At 46.6% G+C, this 21,553-nt stretch overlaps 1 protein-coding gene across 3 annotated transcripts in view; it reads left to right on the top strand.

The window, feature by feature from the left end:
* SLC43A2 (solute carrier family 43 member 2) overlaps positions 1 to 21,553 on the top strand; it is a 45,925-nt gene that overhangs the window by 9,211 nt on the left and 15,161 nt on the right. For all 3 annotated transcript variants that reach the window (XM_038548470.1, XM_038548468.1, XM_038548469.1), the window contains 4 exons: positions 757 to 964; positions 2,369 to 2,424; positions 3,565 to 3,641; positions 20,643 to 20,735. In XM_038548470.1, the coding sequence (XP_038404398.1) occupies positions 757 to 964; positions 2,369 to 2,424; positions 3,565 to 3,641; positions 20,643 to 20,735 (434 nt within the window). The remainder of the gene's footprint in view (positions 1 to 756; positions 965 to 2,368; positions 2,425 to 3,564; positions 3,642 to 20,642; positions 20,736 to 21,553) is intronic.

The following is a 21,553-nucleotide window of genomic DNA, read 5'->3' as shown; positions in this document are numbered from 1 at the left end:
GGCAGAGGGAGAAGCAAGCTCCATGCAGGGAGCCTGATGTGGGATTCAATCCAGGGTCCACAGGATCAAACCCTGGGCTGCAGGCGGCACTAAACCGCTGCGCCCCCGGGGCTGCCCGACTTGAGACTATTTTTAAAAAACTTCTCCAAGGGGTTCCATGGCACATTATCTGTGGTGGTTGATGCTGTGAAAATAAGCAGGGCGAAGGTGGCAGATTCCCATACTTAGCAGTACAGGAGGCCTGCTCACGATTCCCCTTCATGGACCGAGGAGAACCAGGGCATTGCTGGGACACCAGCAGCTTGTCCTTCCCAGGTGGTCTAGGATTGAGCACTGATAGACTGGCTACAGTCTGTTTCCATGCCAGAGCTGCTGAGAAGTTTTTGGCCAGCCTGGGGCCTGAGGCCTACTCAGGTGTGTTACTCTAGAATGGGAATCCCAACCTGGGGCTCATGCCTGCTTCAAGGGACACGTGAAACCCCTGAAACTGTGGGCAAGCCTTTGTGTGCGTCTTCTGAGGAGGAGCATAGCTTCCTTTACTGGATTTTCCAGAGGGTTTGCGAACTCCCAACCAAAGACAAGAGCCTCTACGTTATTGCTCCAAGGGCTTGAGCCAGATGGACAGCCAAGCCTGCTTGGGGTAGCCACAACCAGCCCTGACATTTCCAGTGGGGTCTGAATATACATCTGCTCCTCTGATCTTTGGAAATCCCTGCCTCAACCCTGTGACCAAGTTTCCTTCCTCTCTACACCCAGAGATGGTCAGCAACGGCACAGTTGGGGGCACAGCCGAGCCGGAGCACGAGGAGATGAGCTTGATGAATGGCTGGCTCAGCTGCAAGGCCCAGGATGAGATGCTAAACTTGGCCTTCACCGTAGGCTCCTTCCTGCTTAGTGCCATCACCCTGCCTCTAGGCATCGTCATGGACAAATACGGCCCAAGGAAACTCAGGCTGCTGGGCAGGTCAGTGCAGGGGTCGGGAGTGGGCAGATGGCTCCTGGGCTGAGATCCTTACTGTAGGGAAGCCTGGTCCCCGCTAGCAGGTGCACTGTGGAGCTCTCTATATGTCCACCTGGAATGGGGTTCCCATCCATTCTGCCCCCAAGCCAGTAGTTACTGTGATCCTTGCAGTGTGCCAGTACTGCATAAAAAAGGTTCAGGGCCCCAAGCCTGCCTGGGAAGACTTGCAGTTGCTTGTCATTAAGAATACTGGTCTCCACAGTCTCTTTGACCTTATGCCTCCATCAGGAAAAAAAGTTTGAATACAAGCACAGAATTGTCATGCAAGCACATGCAAGCACAGAATTGTCAATTACATATGTGTGTGCCAGTCTTAATGTTCTATGTGCTTTATAATGCATGAACAAAAAATGTCAATTAAAGATTAAAAATTATAAAATAGAAGTCCTACTATTTCTGCTACTCCTAGCACTCCAATGGATCATCTTGTGCATTTCTGAAGTATGTGTCCCTGGTCTATCAGGCTCTAGGCTGCCAGACTCAGAGTCAGTCCAGCAAGTGGCTGTTCCTTTCAGGCCACAGTCTTCCCCAGAGCAACCACACTGAGAATGATCATCTGCAGGGCAGGGGTTTGCAATGGGTGAGACCCGAGACCATGAAGGGAATGGATGAGGGGATCAATCTCATTCATTCTTTGGAACTTAAGAAGCCCTTGTCGGGCAGCCCAGGTGGCTCAGCGGTTTAGTGCTGCCTTCAGCCCAGGGCCTGATCCTGGAGTCCCGGGATCGAGTCCCACGTCAGGCTTCCTGCATGGAGCCTGCTTCTCCCTCTGCCTGTGTCTCTGCCTCTCTCTCTCTCTCTCTCTCTCTCTCTCCCCCCCACCTTTCTCTCTCTTATGAATAAATAAAATAAAATAAAATAAAATAAAATAAAATAAAATAAAATAAAATAAAAAAAGAGGCCCTTGTCCCTAGGACAGAGCTAAGCAGTGAGGATTCAGAAGCTGCCATTCCTCTCCCTCATGCTCAGTGGGCTTCTGTTGCTCCCCTGGCAGAGTGGACATAGGAACCTGGGTAATAGATTGTACCCTCTCACTTCAGAACCGTAGCTTTTCCAGTCTGTGGATGGGAGAGGATGATGCAACATGGTGTTTATCACATCTGCCTTTGGGCCTTGAATTCTTAGACACCAACTAGCTATGATACTTTTGAGAAGGTAGATTTTTTCTTTCTTTGTTTTGTTTTATTTTATTCATCAGTAAAACAGAGCCAATTATACTCCTTAAAATTATTAAATTAAAAGAATATATATTTTCTGAAAGGATCTGACCCATAGTAAATACTTCCAAAGAACACTATAAACAATAACAATAATAATAAATAATGTACCATTTCTGTTTGTTTTTAGTGCCTGTTTTGCTGTCTCCTGTTTGCTGATTGCATATGGAGCAAGTAACCCAAACTGTGAGTATGCTTTTCCTCTACTCTTTTGTCAGAGGCTGGGGAGAAAGTACCCAGAGGGGTTTCCTCGCCCACCTGCTCTAGAAAGCCATGCCAATCCTGGTGCTCACTGCTTAAGTTAGAAGGGATGCCTGTTAGCCTTCACTCAGCTACTTACCTTAAATGGGTGGCTGGGTAAGAGAGCAATCACCCTAGACAGATGTCTGAGAGAAGCTCCTAGAATGTACAATACTGCCATCTCATCACCAAGTCAGGCCAGTTCTCTATGGCTTCATTGATGCCAACTTGAGATGAGTTCTAAGAACCAGACCAGCTGAGGGGCTGTGCAGAAGTTGGGAGTTAAGTCCTCGGAGGCAGCCCAGGCCAGCACTATACAGATAGCTTAGAAGCTGGGGCACCTGGCTGGCTCAGTTGGAAGAGCATATGACCCTTGATCTTGGGTTGGGAGTTCGAGTCCCACATCAGGCATAGAGCCTACTTTATTTATTTATTTATTTATTTATTTATTTATTTTTATTTATTTATTTAGATTTTATTTATTTGCTCATGAGAGACACAGAGAGACAGAGAGGCAGACACACAGGCAGAAGGAAAAGCAGACTCCATGCAGGGAGCCCAATGTGGAACTCCATCCCAGGTCTCCAGGATCACACCCTGGAGTGAAGGTAGCGCTAAACCACTGAGCCAGTGGGTTCAGGGCTACCCAAGAGCCTACTTTAAAAAAAAAAAAGTGATTTGGAATCCAGCTGGTCCCCAACGCCATTCAGGTGGAGCTGTTGCTTCAAGGACTTGCAGAACAAACACCATAATAGAACTTGAGTTTTGCCAGAATCTTAGCCAGGCCCATCCACTAATTTCTGAGCACCTGTATTTTTGGTTTCAGTGAAGCAGCTTCTTTAGGCCTCTGGCCTGCTGCTGAGGTTAGTGGAGAAAGGAGGATGGGGATGCAGAGTCCAAGCTCTGTAAAATAGGGGAGAAGAGGGTGGTGAGGAAGAGGCTGTTTCAGCTCTTCAGGTATCTGTCACTAACCCCAGATGGCATGTCATCCATTCTGCTTGCTCCCTGCGAGGTACTAGGCCAGGCCCTCGCCTCCCTGGAGCTCTGCTGTGGTTCCCTGATTGTGAACCTTCTGTTTCCTTCCAGCTCTTTCTGTGCTCATCTTCGTTTCCCTGGCCCTGAATGGCTTTGGTGGGATGTGCATGACTTTCACCTCATTAACAGTAAGTATTGATTTGTTAAAGATCTCTCATTCAGTCATCTTTTGGCGAATTTGAGGCAGCTTTCTTTGGCTTCCATCTACCTGCCTATGCCTGGACATCCCAAGCAGGAGAGGGCTGCAGGTGATGAAGTGGCCTGGCAGCAAAGCCAGTCATGGCCTCCTGGGCCGGGGAGGTTCTGTAGGTAGGCCTGAAGGCAGCAGAGCATGGATCTCAGAGCAGGCCCATCCCCTGCCTGCTGACCTTGGCTTAGGTGCTGAGGAAGCCAGCTCACTAGCCATGTGCCCAGGGAAGACAGGAGCATAGAGAAAAAAGCTGCCACCCACTTTTCTTTTCTCTGATTTTCTGCAGTAGCTCTGGCTAACAGTGCAACCTAAAACCAACCCTCCCTTAGAATCGCCCCACCCAAACCATTGCCTTTGTCCAGAATGGAATGCAGAACTCAGGGGAGTGTATGGCTGCCTCTCTTCTCAGTTTTCTAAATGCCAGGGTACAGAGAGCCACCCTGGGGAGGGAGATGTTTTCTTGGGATGCTTGAGTGCCTCCAGAATGTGCTGCTTTTTGAGGTGAGAGAGGTTGTAGGAAGATCCAGGTTGAAAGAAAGAAAGAGAAGGCTGGGATCCCTGGGTGGCACAGCGGTTTGGCGCCTGCCTTTGGCCCAGGGCGCGGTCCTGGAGACCCGGGATCGAATCCCACGTCGGGCTCCCGGTGCATGGAGCCTGCTTCTCCCTCTGCCTGTGTCTCTGCCTCTCTCTCTCTCACTGTGTGCCTATCATAAATAAATAAAAGTTTAAAAAAATATTTAAAAAAAAAAAAAAAAAAAAGAAAGAGAAGGCCAAAAATGTCTTCCCTAGGATGAAGAAGGGAGCTCTCTGCAGGCTGGCCCTTCAGAGCTGGCCAATGGGAAAAAAGTGAGAATGCTATGGTCTTCAGAGAGATTTCTGTTTGGCTTGCCTCAGTTTCCCTGTGAAAAGCTTTTTATGACACAGTACCTGCCATTGCCATTTGCAGGGCACTCTGGTTTCTGATTTCCCTTCCCACTAATGACTCAGGAGTCCTGCTGTTAAGGGGCCCTTCGTTCAGCTCTGAGGGAGCCTTTGGGCTGTTGGTCTTCTGGGAAGGAGCTCCAAGATGCCAAGAGGTTCTGGCATCTCCATGACCCTTTGCCTGAAGGCTGTGAGCCCATGGCCAGGCCCGGCCAGACCTAGTGCCTCTTCTGTTCACCCTTCCTATGCCTTGCTTGGTTAACTTTGTCCTAGGGGAGAGGGATCACTGTCTGATGGAGGCCTGCAAAAATGGAGAGTTCAGGGAAATCTGTGTTAGGTGAGAAAGGCACAGCATGGGCTGTGTATGTGGTATCCTTGGGGTGTAGGTGATGTGCAGGTGTGGGTGACACACAGATGTGAGTAAACACAGATTCTGGGAACTATGATTGCTTTGCCCTCTGTGATATGAGGGAGATTTACTTTGTACTTTTTGTGTTTCTTTATTTCTATTTTTTTAACCAAGTAGATTTTCTTTTAAATGGTTGTATTCCCCTCCCTCTCAAATTCCCAGGAGAAAACAGATGTTGAAACTGTAAGAAATATTTTACAACTATCCAAAGTACACAAATCCTACTAAGTTATATAAATTGTGAAACAAAAGTCATGGCTTTATTTGTTCTTTGACAGCATGAAAATGACCAACTTTCATCAAAATGAAAATTAAAAACCTGGCATCATCCCCATTTTTAAAAAAGATTTTATTTATTTATTCATGAGAGACATAGAGAAAGAGGCAGAGACATAGGCAGAGGGAGAAGCAGCCTCTGTGTGAGGGAGCCTGATGCGGGACTTGATCCCAGGACCTGAGGATCATGACCTGAGCCAAAGGCAGATGCTCAACCACTGAGCCACCCAAGTGCCCATCCCCATTTTTTAGTCACATTGTGCCTATGTTGTGGCAGTTCTGAATTTTGGGATAAAAAATGTCAGGAATTTATGCTCTATGATGCAGAATGATGCTTTATTGTAATAAAGCATAAGACAAATGGATAAAAACCACTATACCGTGAATTACCTTTAAGAATGTCTGTGGGTGTGCCTGGGTGGCTCAGTCCATTGAACGTTCAACTTTTTTTTTTTTTAAAGTATTCGAGGATCTTTTTTTTTTTTTTTTTTTTTTTTTTAGATTTTTATTTATTTATTCATATAGACAGAGAGAGAGAGAGAGAGAGAGAGAGGCAGAGGGAGAAGCAGGCTCCATGCAGGGAGCCCGATGCGGGACTCAATCCCAGGTCTCCAGGATCACACCCCCAGGCTGCAGTCGGCGCCAAACCGCTGCGCCACCGGGGCTGCCCTTTTTTTTCTTTTTTAAGATTTTATTTATTTATTCATGAGAGACACAGAGAGAGAGGCAGAGACACAGGCAGAGGGAGAAGCAGGCTCCCTGTGGGGAGCCCCATTCGGCACTCAATCCCAGGACTCCAGGATCAGGACCTGAGCTGAAGGCAGACACTCAACCACTGAGCCACCCAGGCTCCCCGAGCGTCTGACACTTGATTTCAGCTCAGGTCATGATCTCAGGGTCCTGGGATCGAGCCTCCCACTTCCCAGCTGTTGTGAGCAGGAATCTGTCTCTCCCTCTGCCCCCCCTCCTGCTCACGTGAGCATATGCATGTACACACTCACTCAAACAATCTTTAAAAAAAGAAAGAAAGAAAGAAAGAAAGAAAGAAAGAAAGAAAGAAAAGAAAGAAAGAAAGAAAGAAAGAAAGAAAGAAAGAAAGAAAGAAAGAAAGAAAGAAAGAAAGAAAGAAAGAAAGAAAGAAAAAGCCTTTAGGGGCACCTGACTGGTAGAGCTTGTGACTGTTGATCTCTGATTGTGAGTTCAAGCCCCATGTTGGATTTAGAGAGTACTTAAGAAAAAAGGAAAGAAAGCTTTTTTATTTTTTTATTTATGATAGTCACAGAGAGAGAGAGAGAGAGAGAGGCAGAGACATAGGCAGAGGGAGAAGCAGGCTCCATGCACCGGGAGCCCGACGTGGGATTCGATCCCGGGTCTCCAGGATCGTGCCCTGGGCCAAAGGCAGGCGCTAAACCACTGTGCCACCCAGGGATCCCCGAAAGAAAGCTTTTAAAATGAAGTTATAGGGGTACCTGGGTGGCTCAGTTGGTTGAGCGTCTGCCTTTGACTCCGGTCATGATCTCGGGGTCCTGGGATCAAGCCCTGCATCAGGCTCCCTGCTCAGCGGTGAGTCTACTTCTTCCTCTCCCTCACTCTCTCTCTCTCCAATAAGTAAATAAAATCTGAATAAATAAGTAAAAATAAAATGAGTTTTTAAAAAATATTTTATTTATTTATTCATGAGACACACAGAGAGAGAGGCAGAGACACAGGCAGAGGGAGAAGCAGTCTCCCTGTGGGGAGCCCAATGCGGGACTCGATCCCAGGACCTCGGGATCATGCCCTGAGCCGATGGCAGAAGCTCAACCACTGAGCCACCCAGATTCCCCTTAAAATGAGCTTATACTTGTTATCAGGTAACATTTAGGGGAGGCTAATAGGCTTATAAAGGATTTATTTTCTGGATTTTTGTGATCATAAACAAAAATATTTGTTTGTTTGTTTGTTTATATTTTTTATATTCATTTATTCATGAGAGACCCAGAGAGAGGAGCAGAGACATAAGCAGAGGGAGAAGCAGGCTCTCTGTGGGGAGGCTGAAGCAGGACTCGATCCCAGGACCCTGGGATCACGACCTGAGCCAACCACTGAGCTACCCATTTGTCCCAAAAATGTTTTTATTTTTAAAATCAATATATCAGGAATATGGACCATAAAATTCTGTAAGCACACCTTTATCACTTTAGAATATATCTCTTCAGTATTTAAAAAAAAAATCTACATATATCAATGTTCTTCTTTATTTTTCTTTAAAAAGGCTGTTACAGCTTGTCTTTTTTCACTTAACTCTTTCACATGTTTTTCTGCTAGTACTTGGAAATCTACCTTATTATTTTAAACTCAAGAACTCTACATTATGAAATAGTTTTATCTTGTTCTATACCATAGATACACCATAATTTATTTAACCAGTTCCTGCTGATGGGCACTTGGGTTGCGTTCCAGTCTTTCTGATGATGCTGGAGTGAACACCCCTGTACCTTTTTGTAAAATAAATTCCTGGAAGTGGGATTGCTGGCCTTTCCCCACAGGTTCTATCCTATACTGTGAATAAAACTGGCCCTTTCTCCACACTCCTTTCCCATATGCTGTTGTTAGTCCTTTCAAAATTAGCCAGTCTGATCTGGTGAAAATGATATACCATGATTTTAAAAAGTTTTTCTTTGTTTGTGGGAGCATTTTTCCACCTCTTTTTTGTGGTCATTTGTATTCTGTGAATTATTTCTTTGTGTGATTTGTATCTTTTTCTACAGGTTTGTTTATCTTTTTTTTTAAGTGTTTTGTAAGAGCTCTTTCATAGATATAAAAAATAATTAGCTCTTTCTGAGTGAGCAAGGGATCTTACCGTAGGGTTTTTAGGCCTCTGGGTGATAACGAATAAGCTTAAGGAGGGCTGTACATCCCTTGAGATTATATGCAAACAAATTGTGTGTGTGTGTGTGTGTGTACAGGTGCATTTTTCTGCAGAAGGGTCTGTTTCTTTCATCAACCTTTAGTAGGTCTGTGTGAAGATCAAAAACACTGCAGCAGAAGCACTGGCATTTGCTCTTCACTGGCCCACTGGGAGGTCAGAGGTACGCGGGATACATGGTGACCAGGCAAGAAAACCATTTGATTGTTTTGTTTTGTTTTTTATTTAAAGTTTTTTTTATTTTTTTTTAATTATTATTTTATTTATTTATTTATGATAGTCACACACACACAGAGAGAGAGAGGCAGAGACATAGGCAGAGGGAGAAGCAGGCTCCATGGACCGGGAGCCCGACGTGGGACTCGATCCCGGGTCTCCAGGATCGCGCCCAGGGCCAAAGGCAGGCGCCAAACCGCTGCGCCACCCAGGGATCCCCCATTTGATTGTTAACTAAAGCAGAGATCTGGTTTTTGGTTTTTTTTTTTTTTTTAGATTTTATTTATTCATTCATGAGAGACACAGAGAGAGAGAGAGAGAGAGAGAGAGAGAGAGAGCAGAGACACAGGCAGAGGGAAAAGCAGGCTCCATGCAGGAAGCCCGACATGGGACTCGATCCTGGGTCTCCAGGATCAGGCCCTGGGCCAAAGGCTCAACCGCTGAGCCACCCAGGGATCCCTAGAGCAGGGGTTAACAAACTGCTGCCCCCAGGGCTAAATCTAGACCACTGGTAGCTGTGGGGCAACCCAGACTGAGTGGAGGCACTCGCCATGAAAGAATTCACCCACGGCAGAACAAAGGAAATAGAAGTTTATTGAATATACCACAAGAGAGCAGTGTATAGGACGGCAAGAGAGAGACTGTCTGCCAGGAGGTAGAGCTGGGGGGCTGTAGTTAAGGTAGGGCCTGAAGAGGTATGGGAACGCATATAATTTTCCTTTGTTGGTACATATGCCCGGTTGTACGTTGCCCATTGGTCAGCTAGGGTTTGCAACTATTTTGAGGGGAGTCACCTAATGGCTCTGTTTGCACTCACCTTGGTGGTCACTGTGGCCTTTCTACCTCACACAGCTTCTGAGTGCTCACACCTGCTGCCTAAAAGCAGCCTCTACAATGGGAGGTGTGGATTGTAAACAAAGTTTTGTTTTTTGTGGGTTTTCTTTTTTTAAATTTTATCCATCAATTTGAGAGAAAGAGAGAAAGTATGAGCAGGGGAGAGCGGTAGAGAGGGAGGAACAAACAGACTATCCGCCGAACAGGGACCCTGACATGAGGCTGGATCCCAGGACTCCAGGATCATGACCTGATTCGAAGGCAAATGCTTAGCCCACTGAGCCACCCAGGTGCCCCATTTAAACAATTTTATTGGAACATTGCTATGCTCACTGTTATTGTTTGTGGCTGCCTTTGTGCTATAGGGGAAAGTGAGGTAGTTGTACAGAGACTATATGGCCTACAAAACCTAAAATATATGTTATCTGGTGCTTTACAACCTTTGGTCCAGAGGCACCAAGAAACTGCTCAGTTATTCTTCCCTGTCAGAGGTGTGGGGGCTGACACCCACCCCCTCACCCCCTCACCCCCCATTCTGCTGACTCCCCTTCCATATACATGAGCCAACTCCCTAAGCCCCCCCTTTTTTATTTTTTATTTTTTTAAGATTTTATTTATTCATGAGAGACATACTCAGAGAGAGAAGCAGAGACATAGGCAGAGGGAGGAGCAGGCTCCATGCAGGGAGCCTGACATGGGACTTGATCCCGGGTCTCCAGGATCATGCCCTGGGCCAAAGGCAGTGCTAAACCTCTGAGCCACCCGGGCTGCCCCCCACCTTTTTAAATATTTATTCACGAGAGACAGAGAAAGAGAGAGAGAGGCGGAGACACAAGCAGAGGGAGAAGCAGGTTCCATGCAGGGAGCCCCATGCAGGACTCGATCCCAGGACTCCAGGACCACACCCCGGGCCAAAGGCAGGCACTAAACCACTAAGCCATCCAGGGATCCCCCCCTAAGCCCTTTTTAAGTCATTTCCTCCTCCACTACTGCCTGAGGGATCTTAGTGGGCTATCTCCCACGCGGTCTCAGATGAGGGCTCTCATGGTTCTCCTTTCTAGAATAGACCCTAAAAGGGGAATGAGAAGCAGGTCAGTAAGGACGGAGCTGGAGTTCTTGGGCAATGTTTTAGGGCTGGCCGAGGCTTCTGCTGAGTAGAGCTGAATCTCGTTCTGACAGACCAGGCCTTTAAAAAGCAGAACTGTCAGGATCAGCTCCCAAAGACATGGAACTAGCAGCACAATGGCACTTTCTGTTTGTGTCTCCCACCCATGTTCTAATTTGGGGGACAAAGAAATCTTCAGGGTTGCAATTAGGAGCTTCCTAAATCAAATCTACAACTTCATTGGGGCCTTGGACAATCACTCTGATAACCTGGGAATTTGAGGGAATGTATTGCCGTGGAAACCTTAATTTGGGGACTTGCTGAGTTCTAAGGAGTTTTGTATTGCGTGGGCTGTGGTATAAATAAAAGTGACCAGGGCTATGAGCTGTCACCCCATTGGTGGAGAGGGGGGACACAGGTTGGCAAAATGCCTATTCCATACAAGCCAGGGCGAGATGGTCAACAGAGCCTGAGAGATCTGTACTCGTGGGTGATCCTTCCCTCTAGAGTGGACGCTCAGAGGAGCAAGACTAGATCCCATGCCAGGTGGGCTGCCTGATGGTTGGACTGGCTTTCCCAGGTCTCTGCAGCAGAGGGTCTGAAGTGGGCAGTGCGACAGCCTCAGCAGAGGAGGGTGGCAGGTCATCATGGGAACAGAGTACTTCCTGAGATGCAGAGCCTCAGCCTCCCCACTGGACATCTGGACAGCACACTTTGGTCTGTTTGCCTAATGTCTAACATTTGTACAACCGTTTAACTCACTTCATTGGCTGGAGTGCAAACACTTGCCTGCGGCTGAGGCGGCGTCTTTGGGCCGCCACCCTGCAATCCAGGGCCTGGGGTTGCTTAGAGATGGGAGCAGATGCAGCCAACATTGTGGACGTATCTTTTCCAGTTCATTACTCTGCCCCCCATTTGTGTGGGCGGGACAGGGAGTTCTGAGCTGGAAACCTCCTGGAGAAGTGGTTACAAAATGTTGTCAGGGTCCTTAATGAAATATCTCTCAGTGGGCTTTTCCTATTTGACTCATTGAAGTCTGACTTTAAATCTGAGGAAGAAATGATCCCATCGGAGTTCAGACCAGAGTTTGATGAGAACAGAATAACTATCCCTCTTCAAATACTGAGAAGATGTGAAGGAAGCAAATGAGGGTACAGTAGTATGAAGCACATGCCCCTGGAGGGGATGGGAATTTGGCATTTCTGCTTGACTGACCCTTTTCTACAACCAGGAGAAAATCTCCACAGCACCCCAACTAGCTCTCTGGGAGCCTAGGTGCCAGGTGAGCAGGATTCCCAATGCCCGGAGCCAGTTCTGTCTTTTGGTTTCTCTCCTGGGCCTTGAGAACCCAAAATGCCAGCTGATCGCCATTGACCCGGGAATAATTCACCCATCGAAAAGGTTCTGCCTTGTGAATTTGCTTCACCATGTGACACATTCATGGGTGAACAGAAAGTGTAGTGGAGGCATCAGCAGGGCTGGACCTGGCTGGGAAGGCAAACGAAGTGGTTTCGGGAGTGGAGTCCCTCCTCCCCACCCCAACAGCAGTGAAGCGGAAAGGTGACCACAAGGACCTTTTCCTGGCAATGTGTGCTTGGAGCTGCCCAGTTGTTTGGGGTTAGGAAATAGCCCAGCTTTGCTGAGTCTGCTTGTCCAGACTGGTACCTGGATCCTGGCCTATACAGTTTGTACAGAGCTCTGGGTGTGTATGCCAGCCATCTTTGGACCAAGTTTCACCTTTGGAAGGGGCCCCGTGGCTTTTTCCTGAGAGCCAGGGTGTGCCCCCAGCTGGTGGGCTTGGGAGATCCTGATTTGAGAAGTCAGTGCGAGGGGCTGCGTGGTAGCCCTTCTGTCCCTGCCTGCCAGCCAAGGCCTGTCTTGGGGACCCCTAAGTAGAGAAGCATCTTAGAGAGGGTCCTCCAGGGAGGCTAGCCTGTCCTCACCATTTTCTGGAGCCTAGGCCTCCAGGTTCTCTTGTCCAGTAGCTGTGATCTGTGGCCAGAGCTCCGGGGGAGGGGCTGCCTGCAGCTGCTGTTTTCCCCTCTGGGAAGGTCACACAGCCAGGGCCTGTTTACAGTGCAGCCAAGGGGCTGAGAATGAGTCACCACTGGTATCCCCGAGTGAGCAAGGCCGGCCGGCTTGGAGGCCGGGTTCTGCCCTGCGAGCCTCTTCCAGCTCTGGCCGTCTTGGCCATCTTGGCCCTTGCAGAGGCGGCAGGCGTGGCTGTGAAAATCACCCAGAGCCTGGGGAGGGGGCCTGTGCTCCCCACCTGTGAGTGCAGTTGCGAATGCAGAATCCAGAAACTGCCCCCGCCCGAGTGTTTTTCCCATCATCTGTCATTGTAGCACTGGCTCCGATTCCTACTTGGCAGCAGAGCTGGTTCTTCCCACTCCACCTAGCCCTTGAGGTCCACACTAGGGCAATCTGCTCAGTGCTCAGTGCTCAGTCACTCCATCACAGGGCTTGAGTAGCCACTCTGTGCAGATGAGTTCCTTGGGAGGCAGGAGGTAGAGGGCAGGAGGGAGGAGGAGACAGACATGAGGATGAAACAGGAGAAAGTCCACAGCAAATGCAAGTCCACTCGTAGGTGCGGCCCTGGACTGTAGAGAGGTCAAGGGGAGGGAGTGGGCAGATAGGTCCAAACGGAGCGTCAGAAGGGATGTAGAAAACCTTTAGTGGGGATAGCAGACTGAATGCTGAATAAGGAACAAATAGAAGCATGAGAGGTGAGGGTAATTGCCCTGGGGATCAAACCAAGGTTTCTAAGAGGCAGAGTAGCCCAGTGGTACAGAAATTTGATTCTTACAAGTTTGGGGGAGTCCCTTGACTTTTTTAATCCTAGAGTTTTATACCCAGTAAGCAAGGGTAAAAAGTCACACCTACCTCATAAGGTTATTTTGAGGGTTTTTAAGATAATACCTATAGTAGGCATTAAAAATAGTTGCTATTGTTATGACAGTGCTATTATTGTTATTATATGTTATACAAATATAATTATGCCATGTTATTATATATTATTATTTAATAATAAGGAAAATTCTCTAATTAAGCTGCTCCTGGGCACACCAAGTAGGGGAAATCTCCTGGCAGGCTTGACAGCTTTTGGAGGAAGAGAAGGAGCAGCTTAAAGGATAACACACAATTATTATTAACATTTTAAAAATAATTAATGTCCTTAGGGAAACCCTCTCTGCTCTTGTTCTTGCTCTTCTTTTGTGACCACACATTGACTCTTGCTGGGATGTTTATACTTTGGGTTTCCAGGGTCACCCTTGATGTTCTTTTCAGAGAGATTTCATCCAACATAGATGCCAGGTAGGCCCTGAAAGCTGACACACAGTTTGACTACCTATTAAATACTTGTATTGTTAAAAAACCACCATGAACTATGAAGAAGTTAAAGGACAAACTAAGAAAACATACCTGCAGTATGTGGACAAACTGTGACTATATTTAATATATTAAGAGCCTAAAATATTAGAAAAAAAAAAGGGGGGGTGGGAATCCCTTGGTGGCTCAGTGGTTTAGTGCCTGCCTTCAGCCCAGGGCATGATCCTGGAGCCCCGGGATCGAATCCCACATCAGACTCCCTGCATGGAGCCTGCTTCTCCCTCTGCCTGTGTCTCGCCTCTCTCTCTCTCTCTCTCTCTCTCTCTCTCTCTCATGAATAAATAAATAAAATATTTTTTAAAAAGCCTATAAAAAATCAATATAAAAAGATTAACATCCTGATAGGAAAAATGGACAGATGAGGAATAGAATTGATTTTAAAAATTGTAGAAAATGTTCGAAGTCGTTAGTAATCCATAAATGTAAATTTTTTCCATTTATTTTTTTAATCATGGAAAAGTTTGTTTTTTTAAGATTTTATTTATTTATTTATTTATTTATTTATTTATTTATTTATTTATTTATAAAGATTGTATTTATTTATTCATGAGAGGCACACAGAGAGAGAGAGAGAGAGAGAGGCAGAGACACAGGCAGAGGGAGAAGCAGGCTCCATGCAGGAAGCCCGATGTGGGACTCTCCCGGGTCTCCAGGATCAGGCCCTGGGCTGAAGGCAGGCACTAAACCGTTGAGCCACCCAGGGATCCCAAGATTTTATTTATTTATTCGTGAGAGAGAGAGAGGCAGAGACACAGGCAGAGGGAGAAGCAGGCTCCATGCAGGAAGCCCGATGTGGGACTCAATCCCGGGTGTCCAGGATCAGGCCCTGGGCTGAAGGTGGCGCTAAGCCGCTGAGCCACTCGGGCTGTCCGGAAAAGTTTATATAAACATGGTGTTAGGGATCCCTGGGTGGCTCAGCGGTTTGGCGCCTGCCTTTGGCCCAGGGCGCAGTCCTGGAGTCCCAGGATCGAGTCCTGCGTCGGGCTCCTGACGTGGAGCCTACTTCTCCCTCCTCCTGTGTCTCTGCCTCTCTCTCTATGTCTATCATAAATAAATAAATCTTTAAAAAAAAAAACATGGTGTTTGAATATATAATGAGCTCCATGTACCCTTCTTGCAACTTCAACAGTTATCAACACATAACCAGCCTTGCCTTGTTTCTGTCTCCACCCACTATCCAGACTATTTTGAATTTTTTTTTAATTTTTTTTTTAATTTTTATTTATTTATGATAGTCACAGAGAGAGAGAGAGAGGCAGAGACATAGGCAGAGGGAGAAGCAGGCTCCATGCACCGGGAGCCCGATGTGGGATTTGATCCCGGGTCTCCAGGATCGCGCCCTGGGCCAAAGGCAGGCGCCAAACCGCTGCGCCACCCAGGGATCCCTATCCAGACTATTTTGAAGCAAATCATCAATCACTGATACATTTCATCTGTATACACAAATAAATGGATTTTAAAACAAGGATGTTGGTAAAGTGCAAATATTAAAAATAATGATCACCCACAATGCAAGAGTGGATACAGTGAAATAAACACTCTGCTGGGATCCCTGGGTGGCGCAGCGGTTTGGCGCCTGCCTTTGGCCCAGGGCGCGATCCTGGAGACCCGGGATCGAATCCCACATCGGGCTTCCGGTGCATGGAGCCTGCTTCTCCCTCTGCCTGTGTCTCTGCCTCTCTCTCTCTGTGTGTGACTATCATAAATAAATAAATAAATAAAAAAAAAAAAAAAAAAAAAAAAAACACTCTGCTGCTGGTGGAAGTTACCAATTGGTGTAAGCTTTCTGGAAGGCAATTTGGCATGGAATATCACAAAAACTTAAAAATGTGTATTCCCTTTTGCCTAATGCTTCTACTTTTGGGAATTTACCTTAAGGGAATAATAGCTATGTGCACATATGTTTATCTTTAAGAATGTTAATTAAAAAGGACCTGAGTTCCAACATCAGAGAAATGGTTGCATAAATTATAGACCATCCAGATAAGGAAATACCAGACAGTCATTACAAATTATGTTGAAGGTGAATACTAAGTTAGAAGACGTTTACAGGGGTGTCTGGCTGGCTCAGTTAGTGGAGCATGCCACTCTTAACCTCGGGGTTGTGAGTTTGAGCCCCATGTTGGGTATAGAGATGACTTAAAAAATAGTAAAAACAAGGGCATCTGGGTGGCTCAGTCCATTGAGTGGCTGAGTTTCCATTTTGGCTTAGGTCATGATCCCCTATGTGGGGCTCTGCGCTTAGTGCAGATTCTGCTTGTCCCTCTCCCTCTGCTCCTTCCCCTGCTAGTGTGTGCACTCTATCTAAAATAAACAAATCTTTTAAAAAGAAAAATAATTGGGGCAGCCCAGGTGGCTCAGCGGTTTGGCGCCTCCTTTGGCCCAGGGTGTGATCCCGGGGACCCAGGGTTGAGTCCCACGTTGGGCTCCCTGCATGGAGCCTGCTTCTCTCTCTGCTTCTCTCTCTCTCTCTGTGTGTCTCTCATGAATAAATAAATAAAATCTTAAAAAAAAATAAAAAGAAAAATAATGGGGCACCTGGGTGGTTCAGTGGTTGAGCGTCTGCCTTTGGCTAAGGTCGTGATCCCAGGGTCCTGGGATCCAGTCCTGCATCAGGCTCCCTGCAGGGAGTCTACTTCTCCCTCTGCCTCTGTCTCTGCTTCTCTGTCTGTCTCTCATGAATAAATAAATAAAATCTTTAAAAAAATAAATAGAAAAATAATTGTAATAGTAAAAATTAAAAACCTTAAAAAAATTTTTTTAAAGATTTTGTTTAGGGTAGCCCCGGTGGCGCAGCGGTTTAGCACCGCCTGCAGCCTGGGTTGTGATCCTGGAGACCCGGGATCGAGTCCCACATCGGGCTTCCTGCGTGGAGCCTGCTTCTCCCTCTGCCTGTGTCTCTGCCTCTCTCTTCGCTCTCTCTGAATGAATGAATAAATAAATCTTAAATAAAAAAGATTTTGTTTATTTATGTATTCATGAGAGACACAGAGAGAAAGAGAGGCAGAGACACAGGCAGAGAGAGAAGCAGGCTCCACACAGGCAGCCCGACGTGGGACTCGATCCCGGGTCTCCAGGATCAGGCCCTGGGCTGAAAGCGGTGCTAAACTGCTGAGCCACCCAGGCTGCCCTTAAAACAATTTTAAAGGAAGAAGAAAGAAAATGTTTATACTATATCAAGTAGAAGGGAAAAATTTTGTAAAGCAATATGTAGTTTATGATCCCAGTTTTACTTAAAAGTTACAGGTATTTATAGGAAGATGATTAAAGGGAAATACATCAAAATAGTAACATGGCTATATCAGGGTGATTTTTTTAATTCTTTCTTCGTGTATACTTTGTTTTCAGATGTTTTACAATGGACTTACAAATCGCTTTCCTAACCAGGAAAAATAATCCTAATGTAAAATACAAGTTGTGGGTGTTGGTGGGAAGGCTGTGTAGTGATATGGTTTGACCTGAGGCTCTACTCCCCTAGGAATCGCTCTGCTGACCAAAATAACATGTTGGGGAGAATTTTCTAGGTGTTGCTAAAAGTGTTGTAGGCAGGGAGAGGCCAGGCAGGAAGGAGGGCAGCTGAAAGGCTCCTGTCCTTGTCCAGGGCCTCATCTGTCCACGGGCAGATGGGAAGTCAGTGTCCTTTTCCCGGCTTCCTGTTCGTCCCTGTCCTGGATCTTAGTTCTGAGGAGAAGACTCCAGAAGATCAAGCAGGGTTGTGGTATGCTAGCTGCAAGTCCATTGTTCTGTGGCCTCTGTCCTAGGTTAGGGTTAAGACAAACTTCAGCTTAAGAAGGTAGAAGGAAAACGGCTAGCTAGCAAGCTGTCTGCTCTTTTAGAGTGTTCCCAGCCCTATTGAAAATTTGGAGACACTCTTTGTGCCCAAAGGTGACTGCAGCAACAAAGAGTGTTTTTCTGGCTTGACTTTGCACCAAGTAGCCTTTCCTGTACCAGGCACTTGGCCTCTGGCTGCTCTCCTGGTTGGGTTCCAAGCCCTCTTTGATCCCTTTCTTCCTTCATTTCCCCTGGCTGGAGTGGCATCTCAGATTGGAACAGTTCCCTCCTTTCATATAAGCAGAACAAATCTTTGGATTCTCCCTGGGGTGGATATGACCCCAGAAATGGCTCCCCTACGAGGCTGCCTTGCTGGATCAGCCAGCACCAAGCAGCCCTAATATGTGAACTCAGGAACTGAGGCAGTCCTCTGAACCGCAGCATGCATACCTGGGAAGCAGGTGTGCAAAGAGGAAGATTGGGCACTTTCAGTGATCACCCACCTAGGTGTTCCCTGGGCTCACATGAGCATGTCACATTTCCTCTCTTTCCGGCTGGGGGGAATTTCTCTATGCTCTTTCTCCCTCTTAGGCCCTGTTTGAGAAGCCTGAGTGGACAGAGGGTTCACTCTATGCAAGGGCTGGAAGAAGAGGTATTTTTGTGCTAGAGATTTTTGGGAAGCCTGGATAGCCACCCTGGCCCCATGTCATAAAATGACTTATTGGCCATACACTACAGATTTATTCATGTTCCTCTTTAATCCTGGGATGCCAAAACATCTTAAGTATCTTACTCATATATTTTTTAACAGTGATGTTGAGACAAATTGACATACCATACAATTCACCTAAAGTATACAATTCAGTGGTTTTCAGTATATTCACAGTTGTGCAGTCATCACCATAATCAATTATATCACCCAAATAGAAACTCTGTACCCATTAGCATTTCCTCCCTATTTATTTCCAGCTTCTTGTACCCCAGCCCTGGGGAACCACTGATCTATTCTCTGTTTCTATGGATTTGCCCATTCTAGACATTTCATATAAACGGAATCACACAGTATGTGGTCATTTGTGACTTGTTTCTTTCATCTATCATAATGTTTTCAAGGTTCATCCATATTATAGTGTGTATCAGTACTTTATTTCTTCTTGTGGCTAAATACTATTCCATTATTTAGATAGACTACATTTTCGTTTATCCATTCATTCATTGATGGACGTTCGGGTTGTTTGCACTTTTTTGATATTGTAAAGAACGCTGCCCTAAACATTTACCTACAAGCTTCTGTGAGTCTGTATGTTTTCATTTCTCTTGGGTACATACCTTGGAGTGAATTTTGTAAGTCATATGGTAACTCAGTGTTTTAACTGTTTGAGGAATGACCAGACTGTTATCCAAAATGGTCATGTACCATCTTACATTCCCATCAGCCGTGAATGAGTGTTCTGATTCCTGTGTAATCTCATCAGTTTTTGTTACTATCTGATTTTTTTTTATTATAGTCACCCTAGAGGGTATGAAGTAATACCTCATTGTGGCTTCAATTTGCATTTCCCTGTGATTAATGATATCGAGTATATTTTCTTTTTTTTTTAAAGATTTTATTTTTATTTTTTCATGAAAGACACAGAGAGAGAGGGGCAGAGACACAGGCAGAGGGAGAAGCAGGTTCAACGCAGGGAGCCCGACATGGGACTCTATCCCGGAATTCCAGGATCAGGCCCTGGGCTGAAGGCGGCGCTAAACCACTGAGCCACCCGGGCTTCCCTCGAGTATATTTTCATATGCTCACTGGCCATTTGTATATCTTGTTTGGAGAAATATCTGTTCAGATATTTTGCCCATTTGAAAAAATAGGTTATTTTTTAAATTTTGAGTTGCAGGAGTTCTTTCTATAGTAGTATATAGATGTTCCATATTAGATGTATGATTTGCAAAAATTTTCTCTCTTCTGTGTATTGTCTTTTCACTTTCTTAGTAGCGTCCCTTGAAGCACAAAAGCTTTTCATTTTGGCGATGTCCCTTCCTCATTTTTAAGATAACTATGGGCAAAACAGGCAGACATGATGAGGGACAGTAATAGCCAAGTTCAGACTGCCTCCATTCAGCAACAATGGATGGGCTTGTGGGCAGTAGTGCTCCATGATTAAGAAAACCCTGGTATGATGGCAGGCAAATGGGAGAGGGGAGCATAGATGAGGTCCATATGAACAGCAGGTTGGCATTCTACCCGGGGAGTGATCCTCTCTTCCCGGGACGCTGTGGGCATGGGATGGGAGAGCCTCACAATGTGGCAGTGCAGTCTCTCTGAAGACTAGAGAGAGAACTACAGATTGACTGTTTGAATCTGTGACAATGTTGTCACATTTACTATGCCTGGATTTGTGCAGAGTCACAGGGGGGTTTTAGCTTTGAAGTTGTGTCAGATGGGCCCTGAATCAGCTGACATGAGGTGTGAGCATGACCTTGCTGGGAAGAGAGAATGAGTCTTTCTTGCCATTGGTCTTCTCAGGTGCCCATCACCTGAAGAGGGAGAGCCCTCCTTGCACATGGAAATTCAGAAGCAGGATTCCCAGGCTAGCTCCCCTGTCAGCTGAGGGAACTGTAGAATTCTGATTGGCACCTCCCAGAAGCCTGCTGTCTTAGAACTGAAAGCAGCTTTTGCTGACATCTGGTCCTTTGGGACGCGGATATTTTTTTTATACAGTGCCACTCTCATCCCCAAATAGATTCTTATTTTTAACAGTCTTGCTCCCTTTGAGGGATGCCAGAGGCTCCCGACTTTGCTTCCTGGCATCTCAGTGTAACCCTGAAAAGACAGGAAGGTCCCTGGCATGTGCCTGAGCAGAGAAGGAGGGACACTCACCAGCCAGGGAATCCAACAGCTCTGTCTTTACATCTGGAGTCCGAGTTCCACATTAATCTCACCTCCCTTATCAACCTTGGTCCTAAGGGAGAATTTCCAATGAGCTGTAATTACCTGCCCCTCAGTGACACAGGAGGAGAGCAGATAAGAAATGGTGCCTATGAATACCTGGACTCCCTTCCCCACCAGCCTGCTGCCCATCCTCTCAGTGGGTCTTCCTTGCTTCTTGTCTTTCAGCTACCCAACATGTTTGGTGACCTTCGCTCCACGTTTATTGCCTTGATGATTGGATCCTATGCCTCCTCAGCAGTCACCTTCCCGGGAATCAAGGTGAGGGTGTGGCCAGCCTCACATCTGAGCAGAGGCCCCTACCAAAGCTCCTTCAGCCTCCTCTGAAGAGGGATGTAATTGTGGGAGCTGGGGTTGCCCCTCCCCACCACCCACACCTGGGAGGATGCACCTGGTGGCCCTAGGAATAAAAAAAGAAAACCACCAGGCCATGAGGGAGGGAAAATTCAAGTATATCATACAGGGGGTTACAGCAGGCTGCTTTTGCATTTCTACGCTGGGGTAGAGAAAAGGGATGGGTGAATTAGTCTGTCACTGGTCACCCCACCCCCAGACTGTTGTTGCTGAGCTGTTCCTCTCCATTGGCCAGGGCGCAGCTCTGGGCTAAGTTGGTTCAGCTGTTTCCCTCCCAGGCAGGATTCTGAGCCTGTGGAAGTCACACAGGGTCAGGAGGAAGCAAACACCTCACAGACCATAAGTCCCAGTTCCCACTCCAAACACTGTTGCTCCTGCCAGGCTGCAGAAGCTGCTTCTCCCATCTCTGGCCTTAACACCATGTTGAATCCCTTTTCCTGCGGTACATGGTGGGGAGGCCATAGATGAGGAGGAGCCCCAGATGTGGACTGGCCACCAGGGAATCGAGGTGCTTAGCGGGTGTGGGGCCAGCCATCCTGTGGACTTCTAGGGGTTCTCACACTTCTGGAATGCAGAGAAGCCTACAAGTTCCTCTTCCACCTCTTCTTGCTGCCCCTGTGCCCCCAACTCCTGGACAGCTGTCTTCTAGGACACTGGGGACTCTTGTGTTGGAAATAAATGGTGGCAGTGACAACAACAGCTAACATGCTCATGCTCAGTAGGCT

The sequence above is a fragment of the Canis lupus genome, chromosome 9, assembly GCF_011100685.1.
Source record: "Canis lupus familiaris isolate Mischka breed German Shepherd chromosome 9, alternate assembly UU_Cfam_GSD_1.0, whole genome shotgun sequence".
Classification (NCBI taxonomy): Eukaryota; Metazoa; Chordata; class Mammalia; order Carnivora; family Canidae; genus Canis; species Canis lupus.
This window is presented reverse-complemented; position numbering and strand designations above follow the sequence as displayed.